We start from the raw sequence: 20,108 nt of genomic DNA on the forward strand, positions 1-20,108 counted from the left end.
TCAATCGCGCTGTTTTGGCAACATCATACAAACGGCTGAGGTCCTTTAAAAAAAAAAAAACAAATAAATAACAATCTTTTCCATAAATTATAAAATAATGTCATATAACCGTAGTACTTTTATATAATTCAATCCCTTAATTTTTACAATCATAATTTAAGTTTGATTTAATTGAATTTTAATTCTCAACCTGCTTTAACACTTCCCTAAAAAAATGAAAACCAGCAAACAGCTCCTGCACGCGTCAATAAAATAAAAAAGCACACCAGGTAGACCACGGGCACCCACTAGAAATTACTAGATTGAGGCCCTAGAGAACCAACACCCACCAAAGCTTCATAGAGACAAACAATCGAGACACCTAAGTTCAAACCACCTGAATATTTAAGAGAGAGGGGAGGAGGGTCGTTAACCATTGGGTTGGAACAATAGCCAACCAATTAGGCAGTCACTTCGCCTCATCCATAAAATTATCTGGAAGGATAAGATTGAGTTTGAAAAATTGAAAGAACACAAAAATTAAGTCTAAAATGTTAGATGACTTATAAACAACGCATTATTTAATACATCATGTCACTCCATCCGGAGGAAAAGCAATAAATTTAATATAATAACAAGTAGAGTTGTATACACTTTTTTAAATTTCTTTTAGTTCTTTAAATAAAAAGCAGGCATTACTTTGCTTAATTAATTTTATTATAGTTCATGAATAAATATGATTTATTAACAGTTTATTGATTTATTAAAACTAAAAAATACAAATAAACAGAATTCTAAAGATTTATTTATTTATTTGAATTTAGACATGTTGAATTTTAAAATGTAATTTAATTTAAACAAAAATTTGGAAAGAAGGGAGGGAGTTTTTTGGAAAATTGCGAAAGAAGAGGGAGGGACGGTGCATTGAAGAAGGGGAAGGCGAGGTTAGTTAGGTAGTTGGAAATTGTGGGTCCCACTAAGATTGTACATGACTGTCGAAAACTTTCCGCAATTTTCGCTTTTTTTTTCTTTTTTACTTTTTTTTTTTTTTTTTCTGTTTTCGAGGCATTGATTCCTGAAAGGGCGTGAATTCGAGTTATTTTCTTAATCGAATTTGTAATTATATATATAATAAGACTTAAAGGGGAATAATACAATGAAGCATTCGTATTTAAGCTATACATAGTGCGATACATAATAATGATACACATGGAGATGGTCTTATTTAATTGAATACGATCATCCATTTTTGTAGTACAAAAAGTTGTAAACAAATATTGGTAGATCTCCCTAATTTCATAAACCCCACATGCAAATGTTTCTACAAACTTATAACGCCAATAATCCATAATTTATTTTTTATATTTTTTTTAATCAAATATATTGTAATTTTTTTATGCAACAATTTAATTAAAATGCTTCATCGATTTTATTTTTCATTTTTTATTTTATTTTTTGTGTTTGCAGGGTAAAAAGGGTAACATAAGCACGTGAGAAAAGGCTGCAAAGCAATCAATCTGTTTGACCGAAATACTTTTGCGCTTATTAGATGTAAATGACGTGGGCCCCCCCCCCCCCCCCCCCCCTCCCAGTTTTTCTTTTTTATCCCATACACATTCACCGACACCTCTCCTTTTACCTTCTCACTATTCTTTTTTTTTTTTAATTACTTAATTAATTCCATTTTAAAATGACACGTGTCAAAAGATAAAAAGATCATATCAAAACCTACTACTATATCCTATATCAATTGAAAAGAAAGAATTAATGTCAGCGAGGTTGCTGGCCCCAAAAGATGGGTGAATTGAACGAAAAATACCCATTTTAAAAACCTTGAGGGAGGGTAAGCGTTAAAGCTTAAAAAATATAATATATGTTAACTCCGAACTCGGGCTGTTACAAATACTAGGTTCTTGAACCACATCAAAATCAGTCCTCTAGTTATTGGTTGGCACGAGGTGGTGTAACCAAACGCAGTCCTCTAAAGTGGAGGAGCTTCGAGGGTATTAATGTTTGAGTGGTGGCAGGATATGGTTAAATGAAGGGGGCCTTATTACTTGTGAAAACATATACTTATTTATTGCATTAATCAATATAATTACTACAAACTAATAAATTTTGGCTGCCATTTATATTTTACTTCTCCAAACATATCAACACATTTATCTTTCCGTTGGTACAAATAAAAATATCAAATCCAAACAGTAATTAATTCATGATTTGATTTTTTTTAAGTCGTAGATACAAAACATGTTGAAATAATTCACGTTAGTCTTAAGGAATAGTTGAAGTGAGGAGTATGTAATGTGACAATGTTGCAGCGGACGCAAAATAATGTCAAAGCTATCCGGTGCCAAATCTAGATTTGAATCCTGGGCATGTTTTGGTACAAATGGTATTACATCTCTTAGTAAGCTTGAGGATGAACCAAGATTGAAGGTAGTGTGCATGTAACATTCGAGTAAATGAATGATGCATAAATAAGTTGTGACCACATCTCAACGAAAGCAACCAGAAGCATAGAATAACTATTACATTACTTTAAGTGGCTCAATCATAAAAACTTTATATTTGAACGTATTTTTTTTAAGTAATTCTATACGGAGGGATGTGACACGTCATAAGAAAAGCAGACAAATGTCAGATCAACATCACTATTAAATAAAAATATAATAATCAAGAATTAAAGTATTTAAAATCCACTTGATCATAGACATAAAAGAAAAAGAAAAAAAAGGACTTATTTTTCAAGATGGATATGTTTTTTTATTTTTGTAAATTAAAAAAAATTAAAATAAGGGAGAGTGTGGGTTGTCGGTGAGGAAACGAATCCTCAATTATTAGGAAAGAGGAGAGAGACAGAGATTATAATAAAATAAAACACAATAAAATCACCGGATCTCTTCTTCCAAATATCCTCCAAAAAAAAAAATAATAATAATAATTTTCATATATTTAATAAAATTTATAGAAATCATATTTGAGTATAAATATTTTTAAAAAAGAAAAAAAAAAAAAAAAAAAAGATAATCGAAAGTGAAAGGGCCAAATCCATCCCATCAAAGATGATATAATTGTTATAAAAATAGGGGATGCATGTGCTGCGCATTAAGATACTCACATGGACACAGTCGGTCGCTAAGTAATTGGAGTGGCACTGGCAAGCACACTCCAACGCCCAACTTGGACAATCTTTCCTTTTCTTTCCTTCAAGTAATTAATTGGTAAAAGTAATAAAGTTGAAAAAGTTGAGGGTATTAATGAATGCATTTAGAAAAAGGATAAAGAAGAAGGGTTTGAAATGCATGTGGGTGGTGGGTGGCTTTTGTTCCTTCACATGGACACTCCCCTCCCCCAATATTCTATGCCTTAAATCATTGCGTAATTATTTAATCAAATAATACTTTCACCTTTTTTTTTCTTTCAAATATTCAACTTGGGCCTGGGCCTGTGCCTAGTTATTTAATGGGCTTGTTGAGACAAAATGTCCTTTTTAAGCTGAAAGCCCACTGTCATCTCCAATGGGCCCGTTCAAACACTTATTTAGATGGGTCAGGCGTATTTAAGGGGCCCAAAAGTTTGGGCCCATTTTCTGGTCTGAATTTGTCAGAATCAGAAATTTTAGAACAAACAAAACATCCATTTTACTCCACTTTGCACCTAACACTTCAAAATCTTAAAATTGTGGTTAATTTAAAATAAAAAAAGTGTTAGAAAAATGAGTATGTTTCCATCTCTATCCGTGCGAAAAACATAATGCGTAATTGTTAGATGTAATGTAGGTTAAAAGAATGAGTGATATGATTTGAAAACAACGTAAACCCTTACGAACCCTCGTTCTAGGTTCGTTCTAGGTTAGTAGAGGAATGATTTCATGTTTTAGCATGGATGGATAGAGTATATAATGGGAAATTTTTGGTAAGGCTGCCATATATTATCTTTGGATTCTAATTTTTTTCATTTATAAGTACAATGGGGAAGCTAAAAAGGAAAAGGCTAAGCTAGTGTTGCATTTAGGGTTGCCTTCTTTACTCATAAAACCTACCACAAAAGGATCTCCATTTGCTGTCACCCACTAATATTCATTCATTTACTTCTACATCTTTTTAATTACTACTACCTCACTTTGACCAAAAATTAATGTGAGTTGCCATAGATCTTAGGTTAAATTTAGTTCCATTTCAAATAAAAGGTATGACTTTATTTAATAATTGTTTTATAGAGTTAGGATTGACTATTTATAAAGGATTGTGTCGGATCTACCGTCAAAATCCTTGTTCATCATATTTATTTTGGTAAAAACTTGAACTTTTAAGATTACGTCTAATCAAATCATAAACTTTATAAAATGTGCTTCTTAAAATATTTGAATTGTGTTAAATGAGGGATTGAATTTTTTAAAAAAATTAAGTAATTTTGTACACATTTTGGTGGACAAGTGGATTTTGATTCAGAGATTTTCACTTTTCACAACTCAATATTCAAACAACACTATAATATTTTTAAATACTTTACCCTAAAATATTATTACTCTTTTTTTTTTTTTTTTTCAAATCTAATATATTCCCCTAATAATTTGTATTTTGAATAACCAATATTATTATTATTATTATTATTTACTAATTTTCAATTTATTTCTCAACTTCTCATACAAAAGTAGGACTGTTGGTATGTTTTTTAAAAAGTAAGAAATTAAAAGGAAAACTTTATAGAAAGTAAAAGCTAGTTGGAAATAAAGTGAGTAAATATATATATATATATATATATATATATTAGGCTTATTTATGTGAAAAAAATGATAAAATATTTATATTACATAAAAAAAATATATATATATAATTGAATTAGTAGGTGACTTTTCAACTTTATGTCTAATATATCCTTAAACTTTTAAATTTAAAGTTGAACAAATTTTTTTGTAACAGCTCAAGCCCACCACTACCAGATGTTATCCAATTTGGAATTTTTCTTTCGAGTTCACTCAAGGTTTTTAAAACGTGTCTACTACGAAATATTGTCCTCTTTGTGATTTTTTTTTCGAGCTCCCTCGAGGTTCTGGAAAAAAAGAAAATGTATTTTTTTTTAGTTTTTTCCTTCGGACTTCTCCTCAAGATTTTTAGTGAGCGAGATATTTCTATACCTTTGTAAAGAAGGTTTGCACGTCGCTCGGTGCCTAGTTTTGATCTATTTGTTACGACATCAAGCCCACGTTAGGAAATATTGTCATTTTTGGATTTTTATTTTTAAAACATGTCTAACAGAAGAAGAAGATTTGACTGTTATAAAAAAATGTTTCGTTTTTTTTCTTCTCAATGTAGGATCTGATCGAGGATTTAGGTTTTGATTAGGATATAAGAAAGAAAAAGAGATGGATTTGAAAGAAATGAAAAGGGAGAGGAGGGAAAGTTAAAGAACATAGGAAAAGGTTGAAGATGAAGTGCAGGGAAGTATGATACAAAATCAAAATGAATGAGGTTGTCGGCTGTGCTGTCCCCTCTTCTTGTAAGCAATGGAAAATTGGTTTTGGTTTAGGTTTATGTTTAGGTATGCGTAGGGTGCCCTGTCCTTGTTACAGGACCCTCCTCTGATCATCATGCACAGCCCCACCACCACCACCACCACCACCACCACCACCCTCCTCCTCCTCCTCCTCCTCCTCCTCCTCCTCCCCTTTTCTTTTCCAAGGGACCCTCTGCCCCACATCCACGCCAGGTGCCCTCCCTTTTGTCCTTTTAACTTCCCTTCTACTTTTCCCCTCTTCTTTTTTTCAATTTTTCTTTTCTTTACATTTTCTAATTAGAATGCTAAATTAAATTCGTGACCTAACATTCTACAATACTGTCGACTTAAATATAAATATAAAATGACACGACATAACATAAAAGATAAGATTTTGAACTATGAGAGACAGTGATTAATCGTAACGATGAATTTGATTTGAATTTTTAAAATAATTTGTTTGAAAAGAAAAAAAAAAAAAAAAAATGAAAATGTAGGGCAGAATGCATGTGAAGGTCTGCAAATAACATTGATGAGGAATGAGGAGGAGGAAATTGGTGTAAAAATGAAAGAAAATAAAAATGATGATGATGATGAAGTTGTCTGAAAATATGAATCCCCATGTGGGTTTGTCAACTACTTTGGTGTTACCACTCACAAAATCCTCAACCATTTTTTTCATAACTTGTTTTTCAAGCCATATTCATCAATACCTCATAATATAATCCCTTCTTTTATTTTCTACCTTCCAATCATTTTGCTCGTAGATATTGTCATCTTTACACTTTTACTCAAATATTTAAAACGCTTATGTTAGTGTAAGATTTCCACTCTTATAAATGGTGTTTTGTTCTCCTTCACCACGAACGTGGGATTGTAAGATCTCACAATAATTTAAAGGCGAAGAAATATAGATCCATATATTTTTTTTAAATTAAAAATATTAATACAAAATTTTACTATGAACTATCATAAAAATAATATTTATACTTGAAAATTTAAAATTTATTAGAGATATAATATGCACAAAAGAAAATAAAATGAATTAAAATTATATTTTAAAGCATTTTTTAAAAAAAGTAGGAATTTGTTTGCAATAAATTATCGTATTTGTGAGTTTCAATACAACCGTTCTCTTTGCACGCTTTTCTATAATAAAACCATAGCTGCAATTTCATTGGTTTGATGACGTCAAACAAAATTAATCCAGTCAATCAATCAATCAAATAACTCGAATTAAGTCCCGCAAATTTCCGTGCCAAATCTAACGGCTTATTATCTCTCATCACTACGATCCTCCATAAGGTGCGTCGCACACAACCATATCTCAATCCTTCGTTCCTCTTCTAATTTTAATTTTTGAAAAAAAAAAAAAAAGTTTTCAGAAATATCTATTTTGTTTTTATTTTCTTAAAAAGTGGTCCAAAAATATTCAAAACGTCCATTTTCGAATTTCAAATTTTCAGTTTGATCCTACCATTAATTTTCTATTTAATACTCACTCATTTAATATTTCTCTCAAATTCAAAAAATTCAAAAAATAATAAAAATAGTGAAAATCTCACCTAACAATTAAAATTTAAAGAAATATATTAAGTTGCGTATGTATTAAGCACTGTATACTTGACATCATAATCATTTCATGAAATTTTGTCTCATAAATTTAAAAATAAAATATTATTCAATTCGTAGAAAAGAATAAAAAAAGTTAACATTTGATATTCCAATTTATTGACCTAAAAACAAAATTATTTATTTTCTTTGGTAAGCATTAAAGCAGATATTTTAGAAAAATTGGAAAGTTAGTGGGACAAAAATGAAAATTAAAGGCCATCCTAATTAATTAATGAGTAGAAGGACATTTATTGATGATTATTATATTCAATTTGACTTTTTCCAATCCACCATTAACATTGACTTATTTGAATTAGTGGAAGGACACGTGGCGCGTAGGATGAGGACTGAGGCACACGTGTACGGCACGTGGAAGGGGTGCCCAACAGTTCTGATAAGTACGAAACAGGCAGGATTGTAATTAAATGTGGAGATTAAGGAAGACAAACATAAGTCCGTCCCGTTGTGTAAATATCTTAGCTTTCCAAGGATATTTTTGACCACATGAAAATTACTATTTATTATTATTATTATTATTATTAATTCTCTTTTTTGATTTGTTACAACGATTGCCATAGTTTTGGTCGTTCGCCTTCCACGTTGCCAAAGAATAATTAAGATTTTTGATGAAAATTTAGGTCCCTTCGAAAATGATGTTGCCTTTTTTAATAAATAATTAAGCATCTTTCTAAATTACAATTTTAACCCTGGCAACTATGTTAATAAAAATATTTATATATTTTCCAACAAATTAAAAAACAAAAATCATCGTCTATATATTTTTACATTTATGTCAAATTTGGAATTTATGTATATTAATAATAAATAGTGTTTATCCTAATGTTTGAAAACTATGGATGTATATCAACATAACATCCACAACGAAGGGAATGAAAAAATTAAAAGTTTTGTAAAGTTTTATAACGACAAAATCAACTAAAATATAAACATAGATTAATAAAATGTATAGTTGAAATTTAAAAGGCTAAAATAATAGATATTTTGAAAACTAGCTATTTTTATTTGTTGACTGTCTAATTGTTTTGAAAATTACATCCATTTATTCACATATTTATATTTTGAAAAGGTTGAATTTTTAATTTTAGATTATTGAATGATTTTAATTATATCCTTAAATTTATAAAAAAAAATTCTTTCCAATTCTTGACTATGGATATTATTTCATTAGAGATTTTTTTTTGCAGTAAAATGAAGGGCATAAATTCACTCGAACACACGCATTAATGAAACATGACACGTCCCATGATTTTCATCTATTATTTATTCAATATTTTATAAAATATCCTCTTTTTGTTATTTCAATAAATTTAGTTGCCACTATAACTCCAAATTCTAGTTTTAACTTTTGTATTTATTGTTGGCTTTTTTTTTTTTTTAATTATTATTATTATTTATTGATGTTTGGTTCAAAATATCTTTTAATTAATAACAAATTTTAGTATTTTGAACCTATAAAATTGGGAATTCTCAATCACTCAAATTAGAATTAAAACAAAAAAAATTACAGTCGAGACAAAATATCCAATTTGATGATATGACAGTAAAATTAAAATAATTGACAAATCAAAATATGACACTTATAATTTTAGAAGAGCAACAAAGGTAAAGTTTTTTTTTTTTTTTTTTTTTTTAATATCTAAATAAAATTAGTTATACCTAATATTAGTAATTTGAATCTAATATTTACTCATTATTATTTTTTTTTATTGTATTATTATATTAAAAAATAAATTTGAAAAATTTTTCCTTCTTATTTATTTTTAATCTCATTTCTCTTTTAACCATGATCAATATTAATTCTTTTTTTTTTTTTTTTCATTTTTTCTTCTCTATTTAAACAGATTATCTTCCCCATATTTTAAAATACACAAATTTTATGATTCTTCAATCTTCAATCTTCTAAAACCTTCCTATTCTCTAAGCTTTCAATTTTATTTTTCTTATATTGTACGGTAAGAAAATAGTTGTGAGTGCTCAAATTGTAAATTTACTGTAATAAAAAGTTGTTGTGTATTCCTACAAAATTCAAATACTTGTATCTGTTTGATCTTGGACGGTAGAAAAGATTGAGTTTGCTCTTGAATTATAGTTAAGGATTTAACCAAATGGTAAGAAATGAATAAAAAATTTTAAAACTATATTGATGATATTAAATATTTTAAAATTACAAGAATAACTAAAACTAGCATTTTGGGAGTAAGTGGTAGAAAAAAATGCATTTTTAAACAGAGAAGGTTAAAAGTTATCTTCAAATTATTAATTTTTTTTTGAAGTATTTATGAAAAAAAATGTTTTATTTAAAAAATAAATTTTCTTCGTTCACAAATCATTCCAATTCATAAGAATCAAATTCATAATTAAAAAAAAAAGAATAAAAAACAAATATTGATAGAAAAATAAATAAATAAAGAATAAAGGAAAGGGAAAAAAGTGCAATAAAAGCGGTCCATGCTGTTGACAAAATTAAGAAATAGATTACACACAAACGCAGTCAAATTATGGGAGACCAAAATTCACTGAACCACCACAACAAATAAATTAAACAAAAAATACACAATAAAATTATTAACCGAGTCAACTCGGTCCATAATCCCCGAGTCATAAATTCCCTCAACCCGGTGAATTATTTCTCTATTTCTTTTCTTTTCTTTTTATTTTAAATAAAAATAAAAATAAAATCCCCTCTTTTTTATTTATTACACATACAGAAAGATGTAACCCCAAGTGGACCCCACTCTCTGAAACTTAACCACACACTACAAAACCATAGTTAGAGTTTAGAAAACTAACAAACTTAACTTGGGTTTACAAGTACCACCACAAAACTCAACCCCAGATTTATTTATTTATTTATTTATTTAAATTATTATTATCTTTTAAAAATAAAATAAAATAAAACTTGTTATTATTATTATTATTATTATTATTATTATTATTATCAACAGTCATCACTGCTCATCATCATCTCCTTTTTTCCTCTTCTTCTTCTTCTTCTTCTTCTGTCTCTCATTTCTCTGGTTTCTGGTCTCCGACTTGTAATGTTCAAACCCAGTGCTTCCCTAAATTTCTTTTTCTCTTGTTGTTTTCTCCCAATTTTCTCCACTTGGGTTTTTTTCAAGTTCTTCAATTTTTAATTTTCATTTTAATTCTTTTTTGTTCTAAAGGGTTTTGAGGCTCTTTTAAAAGGGGTGTTTCATTTTTCTTTATTTTAATTCCCTTTTTTTTTTTTAATTTTTTTTTTGAGTTACACTAAATGTTTCAGACATGGACTTGACTCCTGCGATTTCCACCGCCGTTGCCGCCATTACCACCGGCGGAGGACCTGTCAAATCCCCTGAATTAGACACCGACACACCCATCAAAATCCAACCCACCACCAAATCTCACCCTTTCACCAACGGTGTCCTCAAGCGCCACCATAACACCCCACCGCCTGTCGTCTACAAAGAATGCCTCAAGAATCACGCCGCCAGTTTAGGTGCCCATGCTTTGGACGGCTGTGGCGAGTTCATGCCTTCCTCTACCGCCACCGCCTCCGATCCCACTTCCCTTAAATGCGCTGCTTGCGGCTGCCACCGGAATTTCCACCGCCGTGAGCCGGAGGACTCAATCGCCACCCCGACGACAACCCATATCATTGAGTACCAACCTCACCATCGCCACCACCCACCGCCACCTGCAGCAAATCGAAGCCCAAGCTCTGCCTCTCCTCCACCGATCTCTTCCTCCTACTACCCTTCAGCTCCCCACATGCTTCTTGCCCTTTCCGGCGGACTGCCGGAAAACGCCAGCGGTGGATTCCACCACTCGATTCTGACTCCAAGCCCCAATTCGAGAAAGCGATTCAGAACAAAATTCACTCAAAATCAAAAGGAAAAAATGTATGAATTTGCAGAAAAAGTGGGTTGGAAGATTCAAAAACGAGACGAAGATATGATCCAAGAATTCTGCAACAACGTCGGAGTAGACAGAGGCGTTCTCAAAGTTTGGATGCACAACAACAAGAACACTTTGGGGAAAAAAGACGGCACCCAGAACACCAACGGCAGCGGTGGCGACGGCGACGGCGATGACAAAATGAACGGCGGCAACGAGCCACACGCCGCCGCAAATGGGTCATCTTCTTCATCTTGATCTGAATAAATTGATGGATGGATGTTAGCAGAGAGTATCAGAGATAGAAGAGTAAGCATCTTTTTTTTCTTTTTTTTCTTTTTTTTTTTCTTTTTTATTGTTCTTTTTTGCCCTCTTTTAATTTCTCAAGTTCATTTTCTAATTACATTTCAATATTTTCTCATCCTGTTTCCAATTAAATTAACCAGAACATCACCTTGGAATTGAAATATATCCATAGTTCATCATAAACCCATCAATCACCACCACTAATTACTTCAATTACCCACTTAATCATCTTCTCCCTTCTTCTTCTTCCTCCTCCTAATCTCAAAAATTTTAATAATTAAACAACCCCATCATCAGGGAATCCCAATTAGTATCGCTAATTAAGCAAATCAATTCTTGATCTTCAATTTTATTATTATTATTTTAATTAAATCAGATTTAGAGAGAGAGAAGAGGAGAGAGAGATTTGTTCTTATCTTGTGTCTGCGAGAAAGCAGCAGAAAGCGTTTTGGTTCCTGTAAATTATTCCAGACTATCCCAAGGATTTGAACAACACAGTATTCTTTTCTTTTTATTTATTTATTTTTAAAAAAATTTATGGAATAATTTATATGATTAATTGAGAATATATGAAAGCTTAGGGTTATATTAGCAAAAGTGGGAACGCCTTTTTAATATTCCTCAAAGAGCAAACAAACAAGCAAAGGCGTAGCAATCTTTGTTGTTGTTTGTTAGCGTTTGGGGTTTTTATCCCATAAAATTATATAACAAATTATTTAATTTTTTTGATTAATGTTGTTTAATATTATAAACTTCCCTTTTAAGGTAAGCTTAGATACTATATTTTATTTATGTATTATTTAAATAATAAGGATGATGATGGGAGTTGTACTTCCAAGTGTCTTGTCTCTTGATTTGCATGATCACTTTTAAGCTTTGTTTAATCTTTTGGTCATTAACTACTAATTAATCATCTCTTTCCCCATTATTATTATTATTTTAAAAACATAAAGTAGTATTTAAATTCTAAGGAATGAAATGGTGGAGGATGTTATTATTAATTATGGAATTTATGTATTTAAAAAAGGTTTTTAAAAAATGAAAAAGATGGGAGGGCTAGCAAATCTGAAGTTGGTGAAGTGCAATAAAGTTGATAGGGCTACTAAATCGGAAGCCATTGAACCCTCTTTTTCTTTGGATACAGCTGTTTTCATGTACTTTCCTTTTGCTTTCATACCCCATGCCCGTCTCTTCCGCTACCTACCATACACTAGATCTCGCATCGGTTGAAAACATGAACTAACCATTTTTTATAGGGATGTGAAAACTTCTTCTTAATATACGCGTCCAAGAAAGACAACTAATTATGAAAGCGGACTGGTGCTTGACTAAGACCTTCCAATTCCATGATTAGAAAGTTGTGAACCTTACACAACACAACCCCTTCTCTTCGTTACCTCATGCTCACCCATTTGTGCCTCTTTTTTGGACTTTCAAACTTGGACAGTTCTTCTTTCTATAAATGCTGGGTAACCCTTATGGTTAAGCGTTTTATGTGAGATACATGTGAAGGAGGACAAAACATGCGGGAAAGATTCGTACTGGTGTACGAGGATAATCAATGTGACTATGTTGTATGGGTGATGCTAAACCTGTATTTCGAATCCTAAGCGTGGATCCACTATTATTTCGGTGAAATCAAAATGGATTAACATGAAGGTAGATTCCCAAAATTTCATATATACAAAACTAAGTCTAATCAATCTTGTTTTCCTAAATAAAATCATTGATATTTGATTATGTGAAATATTATCCAAGTATAAGCGTGAAATGCTTCAAAAGTTGCATGATTGGACAGGCATGGATTCGACAGGAGTCTAATCTTACATCACTTAAGAGGACAATTTATTTGGGTTGTTTAGTTTTATCATTGTCACCTAATATTGATTTTAATTTGCAAAATATTGTGTTTTAATATCAATCTACAGAAGGATGTTCAGTGTTATGATGTGTCATATTTCTTGATCGCATCATGACACTTTATGTTTCGATTCTCACATGGGTGATGTCGCTCCACATGTAGAGGTCACAACCTACTCTTTTTATAGAATATTTGGGACTCGATTGAACTCGAGAGAGCTTATTATTCCACTTACAATCTAACGAGTTAGCACTAAGAATCAAGTAATGAGAACATGAAATCTAAAGGTGATTCAAATGTGAAATGAAAGTGAGAAAAAAAAAGAGAATATCGCGAATTGGAGTAAAAATGGTGGAAGAAAAGAATGCCTCACCCAAAAATAGTAAAGCGAAACGCAGAGTAAAAAATTCCGCTTACTCACGCGCCTAAAGGCATTGCCCCAGGAGCGTGCATCACATGCGCCTTTACGCTCATGAAGTGGCCGTGGGCTTTTTATTTACTTATATTTTCTTTAATAATTCGAAATGAGAAAATTTGAGAGCGTCGCTTTTTGTCTTCATATTCATCCTCGTCAGCCTGTAATTTCCCCCTTTTTCTTATTCAAACAAAAATCACCACGTGTCATATTCCATTTGGTCCAAGTGGAATCCTCGTCAGCCTGTTATTCTCCAGTCAACTGCCACGTTATAAAAGCATACTGTTGGATGCCCGTTTACTGCAACGTCAGTTCAGTGTAGGATTTTTCCTTATCTTCCTAACTCTATTAATCTTTCGCTTCGGATTCATTCATGTATCTCTCATTTACTTTAGTGTTATATATTCACTAACTTCTACTTTGATATCATTTGTAACATTTCAAGTTTTGAACATGAAACACGAATCTAATAATTTGAGTTTCCATGTGATTGGAATCCAATATGAATTGCATAAAAATGGTATGAAATGAAAAGGAATGGTGATAAATCAAATCAAGGTCTTAAAAGAAAAAACTTTAAGTCCTCTCAATTAATAATAATAATAGATATTATTATTACGGGGGAAATAAAAGAAACCCTAAATTGGCGTATCATAATATAGACAAAAATCATGTGATAAAATTGATGATAAATAGAAAGGAGAATTTGTAAAACCAACCAAAGCTAACAAAATATATGCATAGCATGTGGTGTGGAGAAAATAAATACAAATATTAATTTCTTTTTAATATGTCATTACAACACACACATCACTTCCCTTTCATTTAATTCATATTTTTTCATCAAAAAATAGATATTATAAAGCAAAATTCCTTTTTTTATTCCTAATATAACTTCTACCTATAATAATATTTCATTATCATTTTGTTTTATGTGCAATCTTCTCTTTTCTTTTTCTTATTTTTCCCCCTCACTTTTTTGTTTTAAAACGTATTATAATTAATGTCTTAATCTCGAGTATTTTTCACTAATCATTTATTACACAATTTTTTTAAAATTTATTTTATAATAAACCTTAATATTGGAAAAGGTAAAAAAGGAGAGAAAAAAAAAAGCACCAAGTGGTGGATGAAAAGAAAACTTTTTTTGTTTTTTGAATGTAATATTTGAATTTGAAAGATAACACAAAGCAACAAAAAATAAAAATAAATAAATAAATAAAATGAAAAAGTGAGTAGGAGGACCACAAATTATTTACATATAGGGAATAAAAATGGTGCATTTTAATAATGCTGTGGTCCTTTATTTTATTTTAATTTTATTTTTGTTAAAGCCCATATCTCTGACTTCCATACTTTTATATTCTTTCAAGATAATTCTCCTTTTTATTTATCAGATTTTTCAAAAATTCCTGAAAGAATATAAAATGAATTATTATTTTATATTAAAAACAGAATTATCTTGAATTTTGAGAAATATGATAAATCAAAACCAATTTATATGATTAATATTATTATGATATATTAAAAGAGATATTAAAGGAATTGTTATATGATGTTAACATATAATAGAAATTGAAGAATAAAAAATGGAGTTTTCTTCTCATGGATCAGGCCCAATGTCTGATTAAGTCCAATTTATTGGGCTGAAAAGCCCATATAATTCTTTTTCCCCCGGGCCTCAAATTGCTCATCAATCAATATGCTGACGTGGAGAAATCATAATAATTATAAATTTTATTTAAAAATTTTAAATTTAAATAAAAAAAAGTTGACGAGTTCAAAGATGATCCATCCATCACCATCTATCTTTTAATATCTTTCTTTGACTTTATGAACATTAATAAAAAGAAAATAGTTGACCAGTTCTAAGATAACTTCTAAAATGGGAATTAAAAATAAATAAAAAAAAATAATCCTTAAACTTGTTATAAGATGAGAAAGGACAGTGGTAGAGTGTTCTAGAAACTGAGAGAGTCAGCTGAAAAGGAGAAAGTCTCCACGCAACCTTGTAGACTAGGATTAAGAATCTTGTCGGTGTTGACTTTTTCTTTACTTCCAAAGTCAAACCCAAATCCAGAGTTTCCAGTTCGAATATATATATATATATATCTATATAATAATAGATGAACAAGGCTTTGAAGTAATTGGATATGTCCTTTTCGTCTCAATTAATTTAACCAAATAATTTTGTTCAATTATTTTGTCATATCCTAACTTGGGTTAAGCTAGCTAGTTTCCATTTAGTTCGTTTTTTAAGATAAGAAGAACATGATTTGTTGACTAGCATGTTTCGTACTCAGTTACATAGAAAGAGAGAGAAAAAAAAAAAACGGTACCCCATGTGGGTGAGTTACGCCAAGTTTTTCTAAATTCATTTCATAAATGCATTGATCCATGCTTTGAAAATTTGATAAGAGTGCGAAAGTTGAATTTCATTATCAAAGGCTCTGACTTCACGACAAAAAATCCAAGTTAGCCTAGTGACTTATATATAGTCCAGTTACAAGCAATTTAATATTTTAAATATAAATGCATAAGTAGTTCACATGGTACTCTTAATAAGGGCTTCCAATCCCATCCATCAATAATTTATTTTGGTTGGTAACAAAAAGCTAACAATAAGATGAAATAATTATAGCATATGATACACATTGATATATATATATATATTATAGAGGTAAATATGTCAGAAGTGAGGCTAAATGATTGGGCTAAAGGATCATATTGGCCATTTTCATCCATATTCAAAATATTTAATAACCATTGTTTGGAACTCTTTAATAACTACAAAATACACAAAATATTTTGTATAATATATGGTAATATTTATTTGTAATTTCATAAAAGATTATCATACTTTGTTAACTTTTCATCTACTGTAATATCAGTGAAGTAATAATCTTTAGCATCTCCATGAAGCCATTCCTCCAGCAATTCCATTGCCAACAATCCTTCACTTTCATCCATTTCACTTTCCCCTTGGAAAACGCTCGTCTCCGGCGACACCTCCGAATTTGACGATTCAAGATAATCAAAACCCAGAAATGTATCCATCGATTCCGATGAACCTGCCCCACTAACTTTTTCTCCGCCGGAATCCACCACCGGCGGTGAGCTGGACCGGCAAGAACTGTTCGTCGGTGGGTTTTTGTTCCATTCTTCGAGCCACCGTGCGATGTTGTCGGCGCTGGAAGCATATGTCGGAATTTGGCGATTGGGTGTTTGGGACTCTGCCATCGGCAGAGGAGGCGGTGGGGGTTTGGAAATTTCGGGTGAGAGGGCGTCGGAGAGGGCTTGTTTGGCCATTTGAATGTCGGTTTGGAGGCGTCTCTCCCATTGGCCTCTAGAGGTGAAAAGGGCATCGCCGGAGAGATGGGTGGTCGGAGATGGGTAATGGTTGGTGTTGTTGAGGCTCTTCTTGAGATGAGTGTTCCAATGGTTTTTAATGTCGTTGTCTGTTCTTTGTGGAAGGTACGAAGCTATGGCCGCCCATCTGCCATGATCACAATAAATGCATCATAAATTTACCCAAAAGCAAAAGCTCTGTTTTCTTAACATATTTCAACTTGGTTGGTTACCTGTTGCCAAGAAGGGCTTGAAGATGAACAATCATTTTCTCTTCATGGTGAGTGAAATTACCCCTCTTAATGCCAGGCCTCAGGTAATTGGTCCATCTCAGCCTGCAACTCTTACTGCATCTAAGCAGCCCTAGAACAACAACAACAACAAGATTTAGAAGAAGAAGAAGAAGATTGGAAAAGGGTAAAAGGGGGTAAAGAAGAAGAAGAAGGATATCCGGTTACCAGTGTTGGCAGGAACAGCCCTCCAATTGGCAGGGCCATGTTGTTGAATGTAAGACACCAAAACAATGTCTTCCTCAGGAGTCCAAGGGCCTTTCTTGACACCTTGTTTGTCACAGCAAGGAGGGCGACCCATTTGAAGTGAAGGCTTGTGTCGTAGTTAGTTGAAAAAGCAGAGAAATATGGGGAAATGGGGAGTTGGGTGGGGTGTATAAATAGATAAAACTTTGGGGACGCTGACAAATTAAGCTCACAGAGAAGAAAGGGTTAGAAAAAAGAAAGAGTCAAAGGGAAGAGGGGGCAGCATTAAAGTTGTATAATAATACAAAGCAGAGGTGGAGGAGAGACATATAAAAGTCAAGGCTGTGGGTGTGGCTATAAACCCAATGCCGCCTCTCCGCCTCCCCAAACCGCGTCGCATTCAATGTCATCTTCCTCACTGCATCATTTCTTCTTATCATTTCTTTTTATCTCTTTTTTTCACTCTCTTCTGGGCCTTTTAAAAACTTTCATTTCCTTTAGTCTTTTATAGATCAAATGTACTCTCGATTCATTCACGTACACTATTTATCTCTATATATAATTTTACGTAAGAAAAAATAGCTACTTGAAAGACACGCAAAGTTACAACAAATAATATCAGGAAAAAAAATTATTTGTGTCAAATCTCATCAACAAAAGCATATGATATCATAGTTGGAAGGCAAAAAAGTCAAAATATCAAGATCTTATTAGTTGTCTTTGCCCCCAAAAAAAGAAAAAAAAAAAAAAACACTTATTAGGCCAATACCCATCACTTTCTCCCGGTCCCTTATCTAATAGGATATTAAAAATATCGCAAATATTAGGATAAATTGTAAGAGTTTATGCACAAAATGAACAATATCATATTATTATAGAAATATGTTGATGACAAATTAGTCATATAATATAACTAAAACGTAATGTGTCTATTGGTACGAGACATCTTGGATGAAACAAAAAAAAAATAAAAAAAAAAATAAAGTCACAAGAGTGTTAGAGTTACGAGTGGTCGTTATCTCTACCCAATAATGTGATACTTATTATTTATGTTCTTCCAAAGAAGAACAAGAGCAAAAAGAGATGGGAGCATGTTTGTTCCAAAAGTCCATGGGATTGGGGCATAGGTAGCTATACAATGTAGTGGTAGGGGTGTTTCGGAGTGGAAGGGCCATGTGACCTTGTTCATCTTCCATGTGTAGGAAGTAAATACTATCACCTACCAATCCCTGTGGGGGGCATTGGCTTTCTTTTAATTACAAAAGCCACCATTTATTTCACTCCCTTCAACTTTATAATTCCTTTTTCCTCACTCCAAATATTTATTCATATCACATTTTCATTTCCATGGTCCCTTTTTTAAAAAATTTATTTTTTTCTTTTTTGAAAATTTAATTCTATGTTTTTTTTGGAGCACAATAATATAATGACAATTAAAAAAGTTTTAAAAATGTGGGACCAAATTAAAAAAATATAATTTCAAATGTTACAATAAAAATTTTCTTTTCACTTTTCAATAATTAATTTGGTAAATGTATGTTTGTCGTGTAAGAATTGACGTATTTAATGTAAGTTCCAACAAAAATTGGGTGTCGCCCATGTGGAACCCAATACCAACCATTATATTTCATTTACAATTCACCTTATTCATTAAAGATTTTGTCCTTTATAAAATATTATTTTTAATTTTAATTTATTTTGGATCTTTACCTTCACTTTTCACATTTAAAATAAAAAATAATTTCTTGAAATAATAGTGGGCTAAAATTGTGTTCAAATTTAATGGGCCAAGATGGTTAGGCCCAATACCAATTTAATGGGCCAAGTGTCTGCACTCCCGTTCGTTATTTAAGTTTATAATTAAAAACATGCTTAATCTAGAAAATTTATAGAAAATCAGCATACTATAAAAATTGTGATGTGATTAACAAATAAAATAAGCGTGAATTAAAAATATTAAGTAATGGAATAATTAAAAAAAAATTAAAATGGAGAAAAAAATGTTAATTAAACTGACTGACTTTTAAATCCACCCATGTTTCGATGAAAATAAAGGAATTTTGGAGCTTTGTTTTATTAAAATAATAATAATAATAATAATTTAGAATAATATCCATCGTCAAAAACTAAAATATCGTGTCCGTTGATGTTGTAATGGGCCCACTTTTGATGAAATTTAGAACGTGTATGGCCGTCGATTTCCTTCCAAAAAAACACCCAATAAAATTCTTTTTTTCTTGCATATATTTTTGAGAGTGGTCAAAATTATATTTATTTTTCATATATAAAAATTAAAAGAAAATATTTAAAATTCCCCTTCCCAATACGGTGACAGGTGAAGCTTCATTTGTCTCATCATCGCAAATTTGACCAAATTAAAATATCTACCTAATAAATTCCATTTATTAATATTTATTTCCACTTATAATTTCTTTTTTTCAACCTATAATAAACTTCATTTTCTTTTACTAAATTCATTTATAACTTTATCAAAACAAAAATAAATTGTATTATAATATGTGATACTATGTCTATGAATATGAATTAAAATCATAATAAAATAATATATTTTTTTTCTAAAATTATACTAAAGTCAAAATAAAAATAACCCATAATCGTAAATAAAAAAATGAAAACCCATTTTATTCTTGCATTTCTCCCTATTAATAACACTAAAATCTTTTTTAAAATTGATATTAGTACTAGAAACCCA

At 31.1% G+C, this 20,108-nt stretch overlaps 2 protein-coding genes across 2 annotated transcripts; one reads left to right on the forward strand and one right to left on the reverse strand.

Annotated features, from left to right (window-relative positions):
* Nucleotides 1-10,061: 10,061 nt before the first annotated feature.
* On the forward strand, nt 10,062-11,478 carry LOC111789935 (zinc-finger homeodomain protein 9-like). The gene has a single exon (XM_023670662.2). The coding sequence runs from the start codon at nt 10,378-10,380 to the stop codon at nt 11,245-11,247; it is 870 nt and encodes a 289-aa protein (XP_023526430.2). The 5' UTR covers nt 10,062-10,377; the 3' UTR covers nt 11,248-11,478.
* Nucleotides 11,479-16,377: 4,899 nt separating this feature from the next.
* On the reverse strand, nt 16,378-17,608 carry LOC111791245 (myb-related protein 306). The gene is made up of 3 exons (XM_023672510.2): nt 17,378-17,608; nt 17,153-17,282; nt 16,378-17,067 (listed from the first exon to the last, which is right to left on the reverse strand). The coding sequence occupies exons 1-3, from the start codon at nt 17,508-17,510 to the stop codon at nt 16,413-16,415; spliced, it is 918 nt and encodes a 305-aa protein (XP_023528278.2). The 5' UTR covers nt 17,511-17,608; the 3' UTR covers nt 16,378-16,412.
* Nucleotides 17,609-20,108: the final 2,500 nt, after the last annotated feature.

Source organism: Cucurbita pepo, chromosome 3 (genome assembly GCF_057944985.1).
Source record: "Cucurbita pepo subsp. pepo isolate OVF chromosome 3, ASM5794498v1, whole genome shotgun sequence".
Lineage (NCBI taxonomy): Eukaryota > Viridiplantae > Streptophyta > Magnoliopsida > Cucurbitales > Cucurbitaceae > Cucurbita > Cucurbita pepo.